General features: G+C 43.4%; 1 protein-coding gene and 1 pseudogene across 1 annotated transcript; both read right to left on the minus strand.

The window, feature by feature from the left end:
• Positions 1-425: 425 nt before the first annotated feature.
• On the minus strand, positions 426-6,809 carry LOC147137954 (uncharacterized). Its single transcript, XM_086048581.1, has 2 exons — positions 6,704-6,809; positions 426-6,458 (listed from the first exon to the last, which is right to left on the minus strand). The coding sequence occupies exon 2, from the start codon at positions 6,174-6,176 to the stop codon at positions 4,800-4,802; it is 1,377 nt and encodes a 458-aa protein (XP_085904707.1). The 5' UTR covers positions 6,177-6,458; positions 6,704-6,809; the 3' UTR covers positions 426-4,799.
• An 11,223-nt stretch (positions 6,810-18,032) lies between these two features.
• LOC147137955 (uncharacterized) lies at positions 18,033-19,462 on the minus strand (annotated as a pseudogene).
• Positions 19,463-20,549: the final 1,087 nt, after the last annotated feature.

The following is a 20,549-nucleotide window of genomic DNA, read 5'->3' on the forward strand; positions in this document are numbered from 1 at the left end:
TCAAATGAAACAAATATACATCAAACAAGGTTCAATAAGCATTTCACAGGTTTTACAAAACAAATTCTACTAGTACACAACAATTATTCCAGCATCTCAAACAATTCAATGAATTAAAATTTAAATCGACATCATACTCCAGTCTTAACTTCACACAAAGTTTCAATTAAGTATTTTAAACACTTTAAATTAGCAAAAGAAAATTGTTGAACTTGTACATTGCATTAGACTTCCTACCAGTTGCGTCTTGTGTTCCATAAAATGTTGTGATAATAGCAGCAGGTCCTGGTGCAGTTGAGAGGCTAGCTAAGCTACTTGCAAACATTTATACCATGTGTTCCCCAGTGGGTGTGCAGATGAATGTGGTCCCTTTATACACTACCACTTCCTGGGATTTTGGTTCCATCAGCTGGTGGTGTGATCACCCTCTACAGGCTTGGAGTGCATCCTGAATCTGGTTTGGCATTTTATCGCCCTCTGGTGGTCTGGAGGCCAATTGATTTCAATTTATGGATGTTTTCTTTAAACATGCATGGTGTTTTTTTGACCTGACACCTCCCCCTTGACCTCCTGGTTTTTCAACCTAAGGAGGTCACACCAGTTTTATGCGTGCTCGATTCAGTTACTCCTCTGTTTTTCCATTCTCAACTTTGTTGCTGTTCTTCAATTGGAAGCAGGACAACTATTTGGGCTTCACAGTTGGGATTGGGTCGCTGGGAAAGTTTCTGATGTGCACATACCTTACAATTCCATTCTGGTCAGTGTTGACACTGACAACTATGGCTAGTTTGAATTGACCTCTCAGGGCGTGTTGGTTAGCCAGCCAGACAACATCTCCTATGGCCACATTCCTGTGTGCAATGTGCCACTTGGACTTAATGAACAGGTTTGGTCCTGCTAACTGGCTCCATTTTCTCCCAAACCGGTCAATTTCTGTTTGGATCGCTCGTAATCTCTCGTAAGAGTAGCCTTCGAAATCAAAGGTCCCTGGATCTCTACTGGGTCCAGTTCTTCCAAGCAGTAGCCTTCGAAATGAAAGGTCCCTGGATCTCCACTGGGTCCAGTTCTTCCAAGCAGAAGTGAATTTGGGCTGATGTAATTTACACAGCCTTGTGGCTCTGAGTCCTGGCATCAATAGGCCTTTCATTGGCAAGGTTAGCGGTCATATAAATGAAGGTTTGAAACTCACCCCATGTGAGGACTCCATGTCCTCTCAGATTTTGCAAAGCGCGTTTTACGGTGCGGACAGCAGCTTCAGCAGCCCCATTCCTGTGAGGGGAGTCTGCTGGATGAATTTTCCAACTCCATTCAGTGCTGTGTTTGGAAGCCTCATTTTCAAGCCCTGACTTATACAGTCGCTCCAGAAACATGTACAATTCTTTGAGGGCAGGTCTAGCTCCAACAAAGTTCCTTCCAGGATCCGACCACAGTTTCCTCGGACGCCCTCTCAATACTGTGAACCAACAGGAATCCTTCAGCTGACTGGTCACTGACTAGATCTGGATGCATAGCTCTGGATGCCATGCAGCAGAACACTATTCCCCAAACTTTGAGTCGTATCTTCTTCCTCACCTCATCCTTCACTTTGTAAGGTCCAAATAAGTCTACTGTTGTGTACTCGAACGGGTTGGCTGGGGTTTTTCGCTCGGATGGAAGGTCACTCATAATCTGCTGGCATCTCTTGGCCTTGGCTTTTCTGCATGTCACACAGTTGTCAACAATCTTTTGAGCTAGTTTCCAACCTTTTACCACCCAGGTTTTCCTCGTCATCCGAAGTAGTGTACCTGCAATTTCTTCATGGTTTGCAGTGTGGGCTTCTTGAGCTAGAAGTGTGGATATCCATGATGTGCAAGACTGCAGTTTCAGTGTTGCCGTGAAACATTTCCTTTGGAGCTTTTTTATAACATCTTTGGCATGTGTGGCAACATCTTTGGCTGACTTAGTCGGCCAGTCTTCCACAGGTAGTTTCAGAAATCTGGTCCATTCTGCCACACAGAGTCTTCTTTGAGGTTTTCTGGGGTTGCTCCTCTCGTCGTGAGGTCAGCAATATTCTGCTCGCTTGGAATCCACCTCCAGTCTTCAACAGATGTGGACTTTTGGATCTCTCCAATTCTATTTGCAAAGAAGGTCTGGAACCCATAACTGTCCCTTTGAATCACTCTCAGCACAGTTTGACTGTCCAACAGATGGAGCCAACATTCAATTTGTATTCGACTGTGCTTTTCAACGTATCTTTTTAGTCTTGCAGCGAAGATGGTGCCACAGACCTCAGCTTTCTCTGGTTTTCCCTTTTGGTCAAGTGGGGTGAGCTTTGCTTTGGACTCAACAAGCCGGACCAAGACACCCTGTTTGGTTTCCCATCTGAAGTATACAACATCGCCAAAGCTCTGGTCACTTGCATCGGAGAATGTTATTCCCCATGGCCCACCAATCCTTTCGACTGGTGTGAGGCTTCTGTGGAAGGTGATTTGGTTGAGGCATATGTATTCCTCAAACAAATGAATGGCTTCATCTCTAAGCTTTTCAGACAGCGGTTTGTCCCATGTGTCTCGGATCAGGGTTTTTCCTTTGGCTTCTTGAAATGGTTTTCTGACCAGAATGGCTCATTTCTGTTTGGAAGGTGTTGCAAGACCTACTGGGTCATACAAGCCAGCTACTTGGCTAAGCAGTTGTCTTCGAGTCAGGGGATTTGGAGTTTTTTCTCTGACCTCTTGTTCAAGGATATTTTTACTAATCCTCATCTTCTTCCTTCTTTTTGAGACGTTGATAGAGGTCATGAGGTATAGTTTATCTGATTCAACCAGATAGCCAACCCCAAGGGCTTTGTTATCTCCTTCTCTCATTTGGTTAGGAGGAATGAGTACTTGTTCTGGTGATTCCAGATGTTCTGATGCATCTTTCTGCCTCCCACTTTGGCCTGACTGTACCCACGGCTTGAGAGAAATCCACCTGCTTTTAGGATTTCCTCAATTGTCTTGGTGATTTTGTCTAGCTTTTTCAAGTCATTATGGGATGTAAGGATATCATCGACATAGGAATCCTCTTCAAGGATGCTACGCTCCCTGTCATAATGACTGAACATGGGCAGTTTAGCAGTCTTTCATGGCTAGTTGTGCAATGCACCCTGCGGGTCGATCGCCCATGTTAACCCTGGTGAGGGCATATTTTTCAATTTCTCCATCTTCACTGTCGTTCCAGAGAAATCTGTGGAGGTGCATCTCCAGGTCTTCAAGTCACACAGAATTGGACATTTTCTTGATGTCACCTACAGCAGCACAGACCCCTCTTCTGAACCTTAATAACACTGCCCGAATGGGATTGAGGACATCAGGCCCTTTCAGAAGTAGGTCATTCATGCTGAGCCCTTTGAACTTCTGGCTGCTGTTCTAAACCAGTCGTACAGATGTTGAGGTGGAGTGTGGGTTTGCCGCCACCAAGTGACTGACGTACCAAACTGGTCCTTTCCAGTTGGCGATGGCCTCATTGGTGAGTTTCTTTGCTCCACCATGTCATGGACTTGAGCTGTGTATGCCATACGCCATTCTGGTTCTCTTTTGAGCTGTTTTTGTGTCCTCAGAAAAGTGGCCTCCACTGCATATCTGTTGTTAGGAAGGGGACTTGGGTCTTCGATCCAGGGATATTTAGTGTCCCAGTGAGGCTCCTGACTTTGAGCATCCTCGCCTGATAATCTCCTGGTCTCTTTTCTCACCCAGAGTCATGTATTCCCCTCGTGGTTGACAGTTACTGCAGCGGCATTCTCCCCACAGGGCTTCATAGGCTGCCCCAATGCTGTCCCATTTCCACCAGTCTAAGAATTCACTGCCAGCAATTGTGCTTTTGGTTTCAGCTTGGAATTCTTGGATTTCAGCAATTTCCTGATATAACACTGCCCGAATCTCATCGATCGTGCAAAGTGAGTCTCTTAATTGTGCAGAGCTATGTCCACTACTTCAATGAGGTCTGGATGTGCGGCACCAACTGTCATTCCCAAGGGGCTCTCCTAAAGGACTAGATCTCCTACTACTTTTACCCTCTGAGGCGCGAGTCTTCCTTCACGGTGGCTGATCAGAAGGTCAACCTGCTCTGGTCTGTGAAGGTCTCCCAGGCTGATGTTGGGGAAGAACTTCTTGAGCTGTTGCGGTTTGATCACTCGATGCACTTTTGAAATTTCATCCAAGCTATAGCAAATAAGCTCATGAGCTCTGTCCATTCCTCTTGGTGACTTTACTCTCACCTTGAGCAAATACCTTTTGGTCTTTACCTTCATGGCCATGCCTCCAACTCCATGGACAACAAGTGTGAACTTCTCACTTCACTTCGAAGGTTTAGTCTTCTGGCAGCTCTGTGAGTGATGTAGTTAGTATCCGATGCCAAGTCGAAGAGAGTTTCAAACTTCTGTCCTGCATTGGTAGTTACTTCAAGAATTACTTGTAATTCACGTGTGTTTGAGTCCATCACTCCGGATTGGATCTTCCCAATGCAGTGTGTCTTTGCAGTCATGTTGATGAAAGCTTTCCTGATTTTTTCTGCCATGTCTGAGGTGAGCTCATGTATTAATTTTTCTTGCTCCTCTGTGAGTGTTTGCCTTCTGGGTCTGGGTTTCCAACCTTAATGAGTTAATTTCTCCTTTAATCCTCCTCTTGGTCAAAGAAAGAAATGGTGGTCTGAGGAGCTTCCTTTTTTGCAATCTCTGTTCCTGCATAAGTAAGTTTCAGTACATTCCTCATCCTCTGCATGACACATGAGGCATCTTTTGCATGCTCCCAGCTTTTCAACAGCTTTCATCTTCTCATTAGCCTTTAATTCTTTGAACTGCTTGCAAAAGAAGATTTTGTCATAGTGTTTTCCATCTCCACAAACAACGCACCTCCTCTCCTCATGGATTTTGTGGAGGCATACTTCTCCAGATAAGTAGGCTTTTTCCCAGTTTTTTCACTCACACTCAATTGGTCTAGTTTCTCAAGAACGTTCTCTTGGGTTTTTAGGAATGACAAAAGGCTGTCAAAGTGGTTGTCTGGTGTGACACCGCTTCTTGGATCAACTATGAATTTGAGCCAGTCTCTCTTCAAATTGTCTGGCAATTTGCTCGCTATCAATCTAATTGTCAGAGGATTTTTTATGGCTCCGGTGATTTGAAGCTCAGTGAGGTCATTCAGGGCCTTTTCTACAGTTTGAATTAGGTCAATTACCATCCTTGGCTGATGTGACTTTAGAGGGGGGGTCCTCTCCAGGTCTTGAATTATTTCCAAGGCGATTGTTGTCTTGTTCCCGTACCTGTTTTGAGGTACTCTAAATATGTCTTCAGCATTGTTGTATGTTGGCAAGTGCAGGTCTCTGCATATTCTCTCCTCCACGATGTCAATGAGTTGAAACTGCTTTACTTCAACTGAGTCAGTCGGTTCCCCTTGCAAGTTCTCCCAGTCTCTTCTCCATATGTAGAAATCTCTCTTAGACCCAGTGAATTTAGGTAAACTGGTTGCCTTTATACTTACTACTGGTTGTGGAACTCCCATAGGTTGAGGTTCTCGTCCTGCTTTCTCCTCTGCGACCTTTTGTGCAGTGAGAAATTCTGCCCTTGTGGCCTCGAGGTTGTTCCTGAAAGCTTTTAGATCCTTTACCCCGCTCTCCAGGAGTGCTGTTTGATCAGGTGGGATCCATCTTTCCCAGTCTTTCAGGCTTGCAAATGCACCATGGACTAGCCACCGCACTTCTTCCAGCTGCATTTCATAGACGTCTTTGTTAATAGCAATGATGGGACTTGCATGGGCTCTGTCACAGGCAATCCCTGCCTCTCTGATTGCAGTGATGAATTCATCTTCAGCATACCTATGCCACAGGTTGGATTGAACAATTTTCTGGACTTCATCCAGTTTAGCGTCACACTCCGCCATTGTCTTTCCAAGCTCTTCCTGCTGGTGCATCTCGAGCTTGACTTCTTCATACTCTTCTATATCAGCTTCAATGTCTGCAAGTAGGCCAGCCTTATAGTCATCATTTGTGTCACTGACATGTCTTGCCAAGGACCTGAGCTTGCTGAACTCCTCTTGTAGTTCATGATTGATCATGCTGTTTGCAGCTCTTCCCAGGTAATTTGCTTGTTTTGTGAAGGCTGCTTTAGCCAAGGTCCTCTCTTGCTTCACTTGCTTGACTGTTTTTCCAAGAGTTTCCTTCGCCATGTTGAAAACCTCCAGTCAATCCCTTTGCGTTGAGAGCTTGACTTCAGGCCTTTGATCCTCGTCTTCAATGTCACGCTGGTTATGAACTGTCAAGTTTGTATGCGTTTCCTTGACCAGAACTCTGCCCAAACTTGACAAAAGCCTGATGAATAGTTGGAGAACGCAAAGGACAACTCAATTCCTCGTATTGTTTGGGATTTGGGGTTTGAATAGCTTGGAATGGGTTGGAATGGGTTGGAATGGGTTGGAATAGCTTGGAATAGCTTGGAATAGCTTGATAACCTTCAAATGAAACAAATATGCATCAAACAAGGTTCAATAAGCATTTCACAGGTTTTACAAAACAAATGCTACTAGTACATGTACACAACAATTATTCCAGCATCTCAAACAATTCAATGAATTGAAATTTAAATCGACATCATACTCCAGTATTAACTTCACACAAAGTTTCAATTAAATATTTTAAACACTTTAAATTAGCAAAAGAAAATTATTGAACTTGTACATTGCATTGGACTTCCTACCAGTTGCATCTTCTGTTCCATAAAATGTTGTGATAATAGCAGCAGGTCCTGGTGCAGTTGAGAGGCTAGCTAAGCTACTTGCAAACATTTATACCATGTGTTCCCCAGTGGGTGCGCAGATGAATGTGGTCCCTTTAAACACTACCACTTCCTGGGATTTTGGTTCCATCAGCTGGTGGTGTGATCACCCTCTACAGGCTTGGAGTGCATCCTGAATGTGGTTTGGCATTTTATCGCCCTCTGGTGGTCTGGAGGCCAATTGATTTCAATTTGTGGATGTTTTCTTTAAACACGCATGGTGTTATTTTGACCTGACACCTCCCCCTTGACCTCCAGGTTTTTCAACCTAAGGAGGTCACACCAGTTTTATTCGTGCTCGATTCAGTTTCTCCTCTGTGTTTTTTTGACCTGACAAGAGCTATACAAATAAATTTGTATAGAGCAGCAATCAAAAAGATCAAACCAATAGTGACTAAATAGGGAAGGAGTAGAGCAAGGGTGAGCAAGGGTGAATACCAGACATAGGTGAGAGTTGACATCCACCTGGTATGACCTTGATTTAAGGGCCTCTTGGTAAAGTCAAATCACCCAACGATCATACCACCTTTCCTTAACCTTTGTGGAAAATATTATTGGGTCAAGGAAGGATGAAAAGGTGCTTCCCTTTGAATATAGTAGGGGATGTCACTGTTTAAAATTAATTTGACTCCACTTTTTCGACCCGATGTCACCTGATGACGTGTATTACGGATATATAAGTCTCAAGCGTGAAACTTTTTTTCCCCAAATATGGACTGTCTTTTGATCCATGCTTGCTTATCCTATTTATTTCAGTCAGGTTGCCGCCAACTGTTGGACTCACCCAAGATGCTAATTCACTGCCCCCAGTAGTATTCAAATGGGATATCAACATTTTATTTTCTTAATCATAAACTGTGGGCTAAGAAAATAAATATTATGATGCATAATATTAATACTGTACATTATCAGTTTGTTGCATAATGGTAACTTACTTACAATTTGTGTTGTCTTTTATTTTGCTTATGTCAGGGGTCACAAACGTGGCGCCCACGGGCACCAGGTAGCCCCCAAGACCTACATGAGTAGAACTGCAGCCCTTTTCTAAAAATAACTCACCAGTGATGGGACATTGTGATTTTCTAGGATTGTTGTAGAATTTATCATTAGAAAATAATCTTATGATTGTGAGAAATCATTAACATGATCAGTATGTTAATATCAATGAATATATTTAATTATGAATAATAATATTAAAAGTAGTAGTGATTTCAGAAGTGTGTGTTTTAACACAAGATGTTTTCACTTTTTATTGCGTTATTTCACAATAAAAATAATTATTGCTGAATAGCGCAATGTATTTTAGGAGGAGAACAAACGTCTTCCACTTCTGGGTCATAGTTTTCAGTGTAGGCGGAGCTGGTATGACCCGTCAGGTTTGGATAGATTTTTATAGTCTTGAGATGACCCAGACAAGGATACGACCTTTGCATGCAAAGGCATAAGGTTTGTACTCAATGTTAACAGTTGCTTAACAAAACAAAACTGCTATTAATGTAAAGTGCTTTGTTACAGCTGCAGCTGTTATGTAATGCACTATATAAATACAGTTGTAATGTATTCTATTTAGTGCTGTCAAGCGATAAAAAATTATATACTAATTAATTGCAAAATTTTCCATAATTGATCGCGATTAATCAGATTTTTCAACTACAATTTTTTACGAAGTTTGAAACCGATATTTACTTGAGTAAAATCTTGGAATTAATGTGGAAAAAAATAAGAGTATATTTTGATTCAAAGACTGTTCTAATAGCTTTCTTTGATTTTTGAATATTCTTCTTTATCTGTAAAATACAACTGTTGAACTATACACCAAAGACGTACAACTAATATGGTATTCAATAGGGCTGACACGATACAGTTATGTCCCAATCCAATACGGATTCCGATACTTGGGTTACGATCCGATACGTATTGCAATACTTAATTATTATAAAAATATATACTTTTTTAAAAATGAGGCATGTGTTTCCAAAGTTTTAACGTAAGTCCCATTTTACATGTATTCAAGTGTCACAATTGAAAAGTCCATAAACTTCCAGTAACTGTTCTTGATACACAGGAGTGTGTAAATAAAACTCCATTCACAAAACTCAACTTTAAGGACCTCAAATGTTCCAAAAGTATGTTATAGAATATGCAAAACATAATATAACATAACATAACAAAACATAACATAACATAACAATGTATCAAAAGTATCGATACTTCATCAACATATCGATACTTGGTATTTGCATAAAAAGTATCACGATACATCACATGATATTTTTTCCCAGCCTTAGTATTTTAATTTGGCTTTGCAAAGTGCACAAATTTATTATGAGCCGTCGAGCAACTTTTTAAAATTAAAACTACGTAAAGGTCCGTCTTTGCTACAGTGGATCTCCTCTAAGTTCACTTTTTTAAGTTATAAAATTATAAAATTGTAATTAATCTCCATAGTAACACTTTAACTTTGACAGCCTTAATTGTATTGTATCCACCTTTTTCCTCGTCAGTGAAATGGGCATCCACTAGAGGGCAGATTATGCTTGTGAGAACAATACTGCAGCGAGTGAATGCACATGAAAAAGAGCACTCTACAATGTTTTGCAGGCTGTAGTCATGGCTGCTCCGTGGTATTGCGGAAGAGAATAGTGGTCTTTCTTTTTAAAAGAACCCAACACAACACGTCCGCGGGTACTGGACCTAATTAGGGACAATTAGAGTGACGGACTCCGCGGCGTGGCTAACATAGGCACCCGAGAAGAGGTTCTGGTTCTTTCCGTAATTCAGCCTTTTCCAAGTCACGTCATTCCGAACTTAATACCCAAGCCACTTCACTCCCCGCCTATTTCGGGACCTCGTTCATAGTGTACTTATTCACCTTATTCGTCCCGTTTCTTCTAGTATACCTTACTCACCATCTGTACTCCCAGCCCCTCGTGTCTCGTGCATTTCCCAACCTCTATGGTGGCAGGCTGATGAGGCAGGGCCCCATGCCGGCACCTCGGCAGCTGCAGGCCCCTATGCCAGCTCCTTGGTAGTGCCAGGACCCCATTCCGGTGCCTCGGCAGTGCCAGGCCCTCTTCCCGCTGCATCAGCAATTGGAGGCCCCCGTCCCGGCTCCTCGGCATCACCAGGCTCCAACCCTGTTCGAGCGGCGCCAGCTCTGCAGCTGCCCTCTGAGCTCCTGGGCTACGAGGAGGTCCGTCCGGCCACCAATGCACTATTATTGTATTGTATACAATTATATTGTGTGTATATATATTGTATGCATTTGGCAAATGATGCTTGTGTGAGAGGCCGGTTACTAAAATGCCTCTGTGGCTCTTACAAAGTAGTGCAGCTCATGTTAGTTCGAGCACTATTTAAACGGGGAGTAAAGCATTATCTAAGTAAGTAAATTGTCGTGCATGGTTAAACTTGTTTAGTGCGTGTTCAAACTTGTCTGAGCATAGCTTGCTCCAAAGTGCATCTATATGGCTAAACAGTGATTGACTTTGAGTGTACCATGATGTGATTATTGTGGGAAATGGGTAGGAAAATGAATAGCGAGTCTGACAGTCGCTGCTGGATCATTTATTTCAAGTAAGTCCTCATGTTCGCTGGAGCAGCTATTAATGGGGAACAGAGGCACTTGTGAATGTGAATGACACCAGAGACTTGAAAAGCAATATTAAAAATGCTCTTTACGTTGAAATTGGTATAGTGTTCATTGTTCAAAGGTCAAGACTGGCGAACACCAGTGTTGTGTTTACAGGCGTCCTTATGTAAATGACATTTTTCTCATTAAAAAAAACAAGTTACTTTGTGGTGGTGTTGGTGGGGCCGATTCCCAGAATAATTGATGAAATAATCGATAGGATAAACGATTCCAAAATGATTCAATTGGGATAGCCCTAAAATCAAGTCTCACAACCTCCAGTGCACTACTTATGGTACTGATGCTAACTTCACAATCGACTCATGGTGACAGACACATTAGAAAACATCACACAAAACCAAATAATGTGGTGACTACGATTATTCCTAACGATGTGTTAGCATGCACATGAATTACATTGACACAACTTACTTGGCATTGATGCACACCGCCAACGCTGCCCACTGCGCATGTAAACTACGTGACAAAACCTCTCACGCAAGAACTTACCAGTGCATGGAAATTAGTTTATGGTTAAGACACTTAAATAAAGATGAACATATTTATCTAAAAGAATACATCACTTTGTGGCGTTTTCTACAGGATTAGTAGGTCTTTCTGTCATCAGGGCTTCACAATAGTCATTAAAAAGCGGCATTATCTGTGTAATTCCCATGCATTCACACACATGGTTAGGATTACCCATAGTCTGTTTTGAGCACAATATTCGGTTTTGTGTGACGTTCTTTCACGTGCCTGTCGCTTTGAGTCGATCGTGAAGTTTCAGATTGCGCAGTGCACCGGAGGTTGTGTGACTTGGGTTCAAGCAAGGAAACAGGAAGCACGATGTTAGCGGTTTAAATGTTGTTGACTTAACAGCATTTGCTAAATCCGTCTTGTGTGAAGTTTCTCAACCCATGTTATCTACGTTTTGCCTATTGGTCCGCCTGTGTCCATTTTAACAATTTTATGTTCTCGTACTTGTTCACATAAACACTGATTGTGATTTTGCAAGTACATCCAGTTTTAAATTAAATTTTTAATCAAATGCCCGAAGACAACTGGGATAAGGCTTTGATACTCCTGCTGGTGACATCCACGAGCATGTCACTGTGGCAGGGCTGCGCGCAGTTTGCCTTTATACTCGTGCGCAAACCACACGTGTTGCTTTGAAAACGTGTAGCAGTTTCACAAGTTGGGGGGCGTCGCTACGGCTGATAGTGCCGAGAACGGAATTTCCTCTGTCCAGGTCGGCGTTTTTACTGCCAAGCAATGATCAAACAATGGATATTCTGCCTGTTGTAACAAAGATACCGAGATGACTAGACGATGCATTTAACTGTCTTGCGAAAACGATCTGCAAGGTGGTGGCGAAGGTGGTAGCGTACATGGTGTGTGTGTAGGCTTCTTTACACACATACGTGACATAACACCCACGCCACTGCCAAACAAGTTTGCTTCGCAGCAGCAACAAGCTGCGTGGTCCATCCTCTCCTCCAAGCCGGGGAAAGGTGTACGTCATTACAACATGTGACATAACAGACCAATCAGGAGAGAGAATGCGTGCAGCGTCGTATACGTGGCAATGATTTCTGATGTGTGCGCGGCATGTGTTGCACACCTGTTGCCAACATGTCGCGCAGCAGTCTGCGTCGGTCACGTGCCCGCGACCCTCGTGAGGATAAGCAGCTCGGATAACGAATAGATGGATGCAATATGAATACAACATCAAAATCGACGTTAGAATAGTAAGCAACTTCATGAAAGGTTTGTGAACTACAATGGGCTAGTCTGAGCCATGAAATGCCAGTAATCCTGTAATTTTCTTTAGAATATTAAAAATGTGGAAATATAGTCAACTTGTTCTTGAAGAAGATTGAGATTGGCAGCACTGCTATGGGATTTTTAAATATTTTTCAAAAATGTTTGTTTACATGTGTGAGTAAATGTCTTTTATCATGGGGGATATGGGTATCTAAGTTAAAAAATGCATGAAGACTTTAAGGAATATTAATAATCAAACAAAGAAACTGCAGCCACAATCAGAGAGGACCATGCAAACCAACTGGCTGACTACACACATCTTTTGGTGTAAGGGATTTTCAAATGTGAAATGTGCTTGATCTTTTTCATGGAATGAAATAACTTTCACAAGTCTCAGGACTTTCCACGATTTTTAAGGCTCAGCTGTCGTTGAATCAGGTCTCTTTGGCGTTTCCAGTTCATTCTTGGTGGGTGTGTCAGAAGTCTGGACGGGAGAATGCATGCAAATTAAAAGTGTGCAACCCCAGCCGCGTAAAAAAGGACTGTGCATTCTAAACTAGCATATGCTTACAAATAAAAGCCCCCCTGAAACTGATATTTTGCTAGTTCATTGTTTTTGATCAATTATTTGGCTAATGATCATTTTTGGAGAATTACAGCGTCATCACAAGATGATGTATGCAAGTGAAATCTTTGTAGTGCCCCTCAAACAATCTTTCAAATGGTGGATCAAGCACCAAACTTGGCACAAATACTTCTTACACATACTCTTTTAGAAAAAAGTATGCAGGCCAATCCAAATTGTTATTTTTTTTCAAAATGGCCGCCATGCAGACATAAATGGGATATTTTACCACAAAATCTGCACACTTTGATCAATTTTGATGATCTTGGTGCCTAAAAGCAGGTTTTTGACTACAGGAAATCTTCAAAACTTTCCAAGGAGCTCTTTTTTACTATTTCTAGCTAAAGATGGTGAAAAAATATAGATACACCAGATCGATCATATGCTATGAAATTTTACTTGAATTATTAGAATATCCAGCTTGCCGGACTCGCTCACAAAAACCTGTGACCAAAACATTTGTTCTGCAAAGAGTGGCTTCTTTTTTACTAAAGGCTTTGGAGATTGTTTAATTGTTTACACTTTTGCATTTTAACACTTATTGTATTTTCACAATTTTTTCCTTTTCATAAATAGTGATATTGTTAAAGAGAAAAGAAGTGCGCTTGTTTATTTAACCCCCCCCCCCCCCCCCCCCAAAAAAAAATAGTGCAATGAAGGGAGAATCTTTATCTTAGTGTTTTATAGTAGTTTCTGAACAGTGCCTGGCTAAAAATATTGTATTCAGGTGATGACTTTGGGCACTTTGTTTATTTGAGAAAAAGAATCCAGACATGATGCTGTTTTCGGGGAAAGGAGTTTTCTATTTACCAATAAGATCTCTCCTAATTTTTTTCCTGGGTTTAATAATAATAATAATAATAATAATAATAATAATAATAATAACGATAATAAAGGAAACATCACAAAAACACTTCAAGGACATGAACATTTACTGAGATTTCGATGTGACTCAATTACTGGAAAGTATTAGTATTGGAATTGGTGATACTGGCCCTGTATTTACTTGGTATCAGATAGATACCAAAATCTACAGTAATGCACACCTGTAGCAGATTATACTACTATTCCAGATTCTGCACAGAAGCAGCATATTAGCATTTTTGTATGTTGCCGATTAATATCACTTGATCAGTACATATTGTATGTTAGCACTACATAAAGGAACGTGGATATGTGAAGAGACCTTAAAACTGTGAGTATGGCTTTGTTTTCTCTCTCTCTACAGTATAACTTGTTTGCTGACTCTGCCGTTCCTCCTTCATTGCACTGAGCTCAAGTTCCCCTCCAGTGAGGACTCATGCTGTGATGCACAGAGGCTACCCAATACAGCTTAACACCAATTGTTCTCATTTCTTCAGGAGTATGAAAGTTTACTGATCCCTGTTTAAAAGTAAAATACAGATCATAATGGGAAGGCAGTTAAAAGCTTCATTGTGTATTCATGTAAAATCTTTAATGGAGAGATTATGAAGTAGTTTGGCAATACAAGATAGGCCTCTATGAAAGACTCCCACATTGAAGTGTTTTCTTTAAAAACCTTGGAGACACTTGAGATACGTTTTCACCCCAAGATGCATCACAATGTCTTCCCTGTACTTCTCCTTCCTCATCTCAGGAAACGGTGGATGCAGGGAACTCCACGACCTTAGTTGGTGGGTGGTGGACAGTGAAGGCACAGCAATTTGCAGGAAAAGCATCCCCAGAATCCTTTGCTGGTTGCCAAAGTTAACATCAACCAGAGGATTCAGTATCAAAGTTTCCAATATTTGGCTCTAAAAAACACAATAGCCACTAAAATAACACAAGTGAAGGTGTTCCCTGCTGCCTATTCAAATAGAAACGGTTTAATTATGAAAATTTGGGAAATCAAACTCTTCTGCCTTGGGTACTTTGCACTAGGCTTTCCTCCTGTGTTTGAAAGCAAAACTTGAGGTCTTTTACCAACATCAAAACCACGCTGGGTTTTACCATTGTCCTCCTGCAGTGTCCACCCACTTTTGTCCATGCCAGGGAGCAGCCATTTTGTCACTTACTGTCAACTGAAAAATGACATCACAGTTGCTCAGGTAACGGCCAATCACGGCTCGGATATCTTATCATACTCACTCTGCCACCATTGGAGTATACAAGTGGTTCAGTCTCGTACATGCATCGAGCTGGAGTTAGAATAATTAGTAGCCTTTGCAAACATCTTTATATTGATTTTCACGTTAGTGATTTATTAGGTTAGTTTATTTAGCATAGCTTGTCGTAGCATAGATATTGTTTAGGTCGTAGTTTGTCACTGGGACCGTCAATCACAGCCAGACCACACTCAACCCTGTCACCCCTCGCAAGCCCAATGCATTGCCCCTTTGAGCTCCGTTAAGAAATATTAATGAGGGGTGGGGCAAAAGTCTGATCAGGGGGTGAGTTACCCTTTAATCATGCGTCATGTGTCATCTTCCAAACCGCTTATCCTGTACAGGGTCGCGGGGAGGTGCTGGAGCCTATCCCAGCTGACAATGGGCGCAAGGCAGACTACACCCCAGCCAGCTGCAGGGGCACATACACAGACACTGTCACTGAGCGGGAACCGATACCACGCTGCCCGCACACAACTCAGGCGTGTGTAACACTGCACCATCAGTGACACACCCTTTAATCAGTACACAGTAAAAAGAACCTATTTGCTGTTCATCTGTGTACTGAAAATGACATCACACACCCTCAGGGCTCAGAATACGGCCAATTATCACCAATCACAAATCATCGCTCAGCTTCAGAAAACAGGTGAGCCGTGATTGGCCGTTATCCGAGCCCTGAGGGTCTGGGATGTCATTTTCAGTCGACAGAATTGACAAAATGGCTGCCTCCTGAGATGGCCAAAAACGGGTGGTTTTTGCTGATTAAAGGTGAAGTTAACCCAAACGTATTTTTTTTCAAGAACATGTTCTATGCAAACCCACCAATTGAAACAAGGCATTTTGATAAATATTGGGTATGTGGAATAAGAGTTAATCCACCCGTTTTTAGCCATCTTTGAAGGCGGCCATTTTTTCACTTCTGTCGACTGAAAATGACATCACAACTGCTCATGGCTGAGGTAACATCCAATCACGGCTGGCCTGTTTTCTGAAGCTGAGCCGTGATCGGTTGTTACCTGAGCCCTGAGCAGTTGTGACGTCATTTTCAATCGGCAGAAGTGACAAAATTGCCGCCCCCCTGAGATGGCTAAAAAAAGGGTGGATTTTGCTGCTTAACTCATATTCCACAAACGCAATATTAATCAGAATGTCGTGTTTCAACTAGTGGGCCTGCATCGAACATATTCTTGAAAAAAATATGCATGTGTTGACTTCCACTTTAAATTCCAAGTGGTTCTGCTCTCACAACAGAAGAGCCAAATTTCAGAGTTCTACATGCATTTTAGGAGGGACATTCTCACCAGTTTCAAGTTGATAAATGACTGCTCTGAGACTGGGGTGAGCTCTCTGTTTCTCTCAGAGATCCAGAAGAGATTCGCTAGCATAGCAGTCAGGACTGACTGAGGCAGACATCCTCAGTGTCTCAACTAGTTCTCAAGAGGACTTTCAACACAAAGTTCTCACCAGACATCTGTGACATATGGCAGCCACGAGGTCTGTATTCAGTTCCACTGTATTGCCAGGGGTATGATCTTGGGGGAATTGTTGGACTGCCTCCATTTCTTTATGACAGTCGACGTCAGAAAGCTGGTGATGGGGTATTTGGGAAAGTGCTTCTGCATCTGTGTTTTTGAGTGTCGGCCCGATTTTGAAGTTTGAAATTATTAAGTGGAAAGGGCAGCAAGCCATCTATGGCAGTGTTGTTTTTGGCAGGCATTTTCGATTTTGTCTTAGGCCTTGTCTACACGCATCCGGGTTTTTTTAACAACCATATATCTTCCGTCCTTTGACGTCACTTCTACGAAACCAAAAACATGGCGGCAAACTCATTCGGGAGAACCGACAAGAAGTAAGAATTGCTTTTAAACCTTTCACCGAGAAGCAGTGGTTGGTTGCGGACAAATAAGTAAGCAAAAAGCGCATTGAGAATGGCTATAACCAATGCAGTGCCGCGAGAATCCATGTTGACTCGCATGAAAACACAGGTCGCACAATGACATCAAAGCATCGTTGTCGCATGGTGACAACGTAAATCTCCGGGTCGGAGAAATCCGCTAATCTCCACTGCGGCCGGAGTTTTGCGTTTTCACTGAAATAACTCTGGAGACGTGTGGATGATAGGGCTAACCGCAGGCTTATACCCGCCGTTTTCAAAAACCCCGGCTACGTGTAGACAGGGCCTTCGTCTTTTGGGCCAAAATGCTAATTAGTCACATTTTAGTCATTCTAGTCATGATAGTTATAGTCTGGTTTTAGTCTAGTTTTAGTCGACAAATACTCAAAAAGGTTTTAATCTAGTTTTAGTAAATTTTAGTTAAAAACAGACATACAAAGTTTCCACCCAATGCCAAAGACTTTCTGGTATACTATGGATTATGCATTACACACAGATAAAGTGGTAACAGTGGAATCAATGCACATTACTCCAAAATAAACCGAGAACCAAAACATTTTCTTTGGCAATTGTTGTGGCTTTATTTCAACCTAGTTTGTGACCACATTTACCGTTACCGTTGTCTACAATGCATCGTGTTGTTCTTTCTGTCAGGTCCGACAAAAGCGGCCAGGAAAAAATGTGGATCCCAACGCAGAATAAGACAAAATCGTTGAATAGAAAAATCTTTAATTACAAAATACAAAAATGACCGACAAAGTATGAACAAAGGACGCTGGCGAAAACAAGGCCAGGGAACATCAAATAGGAAACACAAAACGCTCGCACAAGGCAAGGAAGAATAGACAACCGAAAAACAAAACAACACTGCAAAAAGTACAATAATACGAAACACAAAGCGCTCAGTCAAAGTGATGAGGAACAAAAATTTATACTCCAAAACCTAACCAGAAAAGTCGAGAACAAGGTAAGAGAACGAGGGGTCTAGAAAACAGAGCTTGGGCTGTGAAGCGAGCAAGGTCAATAATCCGACAAGATGTGGTGGTGAACAGTGTCCTTTTAAACCTATCTGATTATGATCAGCCAGAGGTGCGCAGCTGAAGGGAACGCCCCCTACTCCAGCTAGGCAGCAACTAACACAGAGAGAGAGAGAGAGAGAGAGAGAGAGAGAGAGAGCGCCTAGAGCAAAACATGACAGTATCCCGCCCTCAACGGACGCCTCCAGGCGGACCACCCGGTTTCGAGGGATGAGCGCCGTAAAAACCACGGACGAGTGAAGGATCCAAGAGCCAAGAGCGAGGGACCCACTGACGTTCCTCCGGACCGTACCCCTCCCAGTCGACCAAGAACTGAACGCCCCTGCGCCTGGAGTCAAAGATTCCCCTCACGGTGTGGACTGGCTCACCATCCACGATACGAGGAGGCGGTGGGGAAACGGGGGCGGGGCCAAAGGACAGTCCCCCACCGGCTTGACCAAGGAGACGTGGAACACAGGATGGACCTTGAGCGTCAGGGGCAGTCGCACCCTCACAGCGACAGGATTGACGATCGCCTTGATCTCAAACGGCCAGATGAACTTTGGCCCAAGTTTGAGGGGAGGCCCGGCCAGGTTCAAGTCCCGTGTAGAGAGCCATACCTGCTGACCAGGCAGTTAAGCGGGCCCAGGATGTCGGCACCGGTTGGCAATCACCTTATTACGTTCTGCCGTTCTGGACAGAGCCACCCGCGTCTCCCTCCAGACACGCTGGGCCTGCTTCAGGTGGTGCTGGACCGAAGGCAAGGAGGCCTGGTTTTCCTGCGACGGAAACAAGGGCGGTTGAAAACCATATGCTGCTTCGAACGGCGACCTACCAGTTGCACAGGACACCAGGGTGTTAGGCGAATACTCCACCCAAGGTAAGTACAGGGACCACAATGTGGGTTGATGCAGACAAACACATCGGAGGGCAACCTCCATGTCCTGGTTGGCGCGCTCACTCTGGCCGTTGGTCTGCGGATGATACCCCGATGACAGACTCGCTGATGCCCCAATGGCATGGCAGAACCTCCTCCAGACTCTGGACACAATTGGGGACCACGAGCGGACACAATGTCTGTGGGTATTCCATGGAGACGAACAACATGGGTAATCAACAATTTGGCAGTTTCAAGGGAGGAAGGAAGCTTGGCCAGAGCCACAAAATGGGAGAGCTTGGAAAACCGGTTCACCATAGTGAGGATCACCGACTTGCCTTTAGAGACTGGCAGTCTAGTGACAAAGTCCAAAGAAATGTGAGACCACGGGCGCGACGGGGTTGGCAAGGGGTGAAGTAGGCCCGCTGCGGGTTGCCGCAAGGATTTTCCACAGACGCAGGCCGAACACGCCCCTACAAAATCTTTGACATCTTTTTTCAAGTCCGGCCAACAGAACCTTTGCATGATCATGGCGGTTAACACCCGTGTGGCACGCCACCTTGGACGAATTTCCCCATGCGGATCCCGACTCCTCCGAAGGGACCTGGAGGGGCCGGTGGCTCCCGAAGCCTGAGCTCTGACCCTCGTAGGTACGCTCCCGACGACGGTCGCGCAGCCGGTGTTCCAACCGAATAGCAAGTGCAATAAGTCCCTCCAGGCTGGTGGTGTCATCTCGTGCGGCCATTTTGTCTTTAAGAGAAGAATTCAGTCCACGACGGAATATGCTACGAAGTGCACAGTCGTCGAACCCACTCTCAGCCGCAAGAATACGGAAGTGTATGGAATAATCCGCAGCGGATTGGTTACCTTGAACGCAATCTAACAACCGACCTCCGGCCTCCCTTCCCTGTACAGGGTGGTGAAACACTTGGCGAAACTCTTTAACAAAATCAGGGAGGGAAGATCGGAGCCCGGGTTTGGCATTGCTTTCCGCCAAAGCCCGCGCAGCAGCTCGACCAGACAGGAGATTCAGAATAAACGCCACTCGCGAACTATCGGTGGCATAAGTAAGTGGTTGCTGATCAAAAATGAGGGAACATTGATGGAGGAACTGCCCACACAAACCGAGTTCACCCTCATACTGTGTAGGGTGGGGTAAATTGGGCTCCCGACATCTGAACATGTCAGGAGGAATCGAGCTTGATGTAGCTTGGAAATCCGTAGAGGGCGTTCCTCGGATGTCAAGCTGTCGCACCGCTGAGCCAGCAATGTCACAGTACCACAGAGTTCCGTGAGCGCTACTTCCTGCTGTCCCACCAGTCAACCCTGACTGGTCAAAGCTTTCCTAATTTTGTCAGATTCTGCGGCATCCATGGTTGGATTATTCTGTCAGATCCGACAAAAGTGGACAGGAAAAAATGTGGCTCCCAAAAATGCAGAATAAGACAAAATCGGCAAATAGAAAAATCTTTAATTACAAAATACAAAAATGACCGACAAAGTATGAACAAATGACACTGCTGAAGGGAACACCTCCACCCACTCCACCTGGGTAGCAACTAAGACAGAGAGAGAGAGAGAGAGAGAGAGAGAGAGAGAGAGAGAGAGCAGAGAGCAAAACAGGACACTTTCTATTTGGGCATCATTTGAATTTGGACGATTCCGATTCCGGTTCTTTGATTTCATTCTGGTTCCTAACGATTATCGATTCTGATTCTTAACAAAAAAAAGGGGGAATTATTTTTAGTCGCATGAACTTCTCTGTTCTTCAATTTCATGAACTTTTTACTGAATGTGAACTTTACTGTGAATTACTCAACGGGTTGTTTTTA

The sequence above is a fragment of the Filicampus tigris genome, chromosome 13 (genome assembly GCF_054856515.1).
Source record: "Filicampus tigris isolate MCC_2025a chromosome 13, RoL_Ftig_1.0, whole genome shotgun sequence".
NCBI classification, from domain to species: domain Eukaryota; kingdom Metazoa; phylum Chordata; class Actinopteri; order Syngnathiformes; family Syngnathidae; genus Filicampus; species Filicampus tigris.

What these genes read in the sequence shown, in the direction of transcription:
- LOC147137954 (XM_086048581.1), bottom strand. Translation starts at nt 6,176, where the DNA reads ATGGCGAAGGAAACTCTTGGAAAAACAGTCAAGCAAGTGAAGCAAGAG.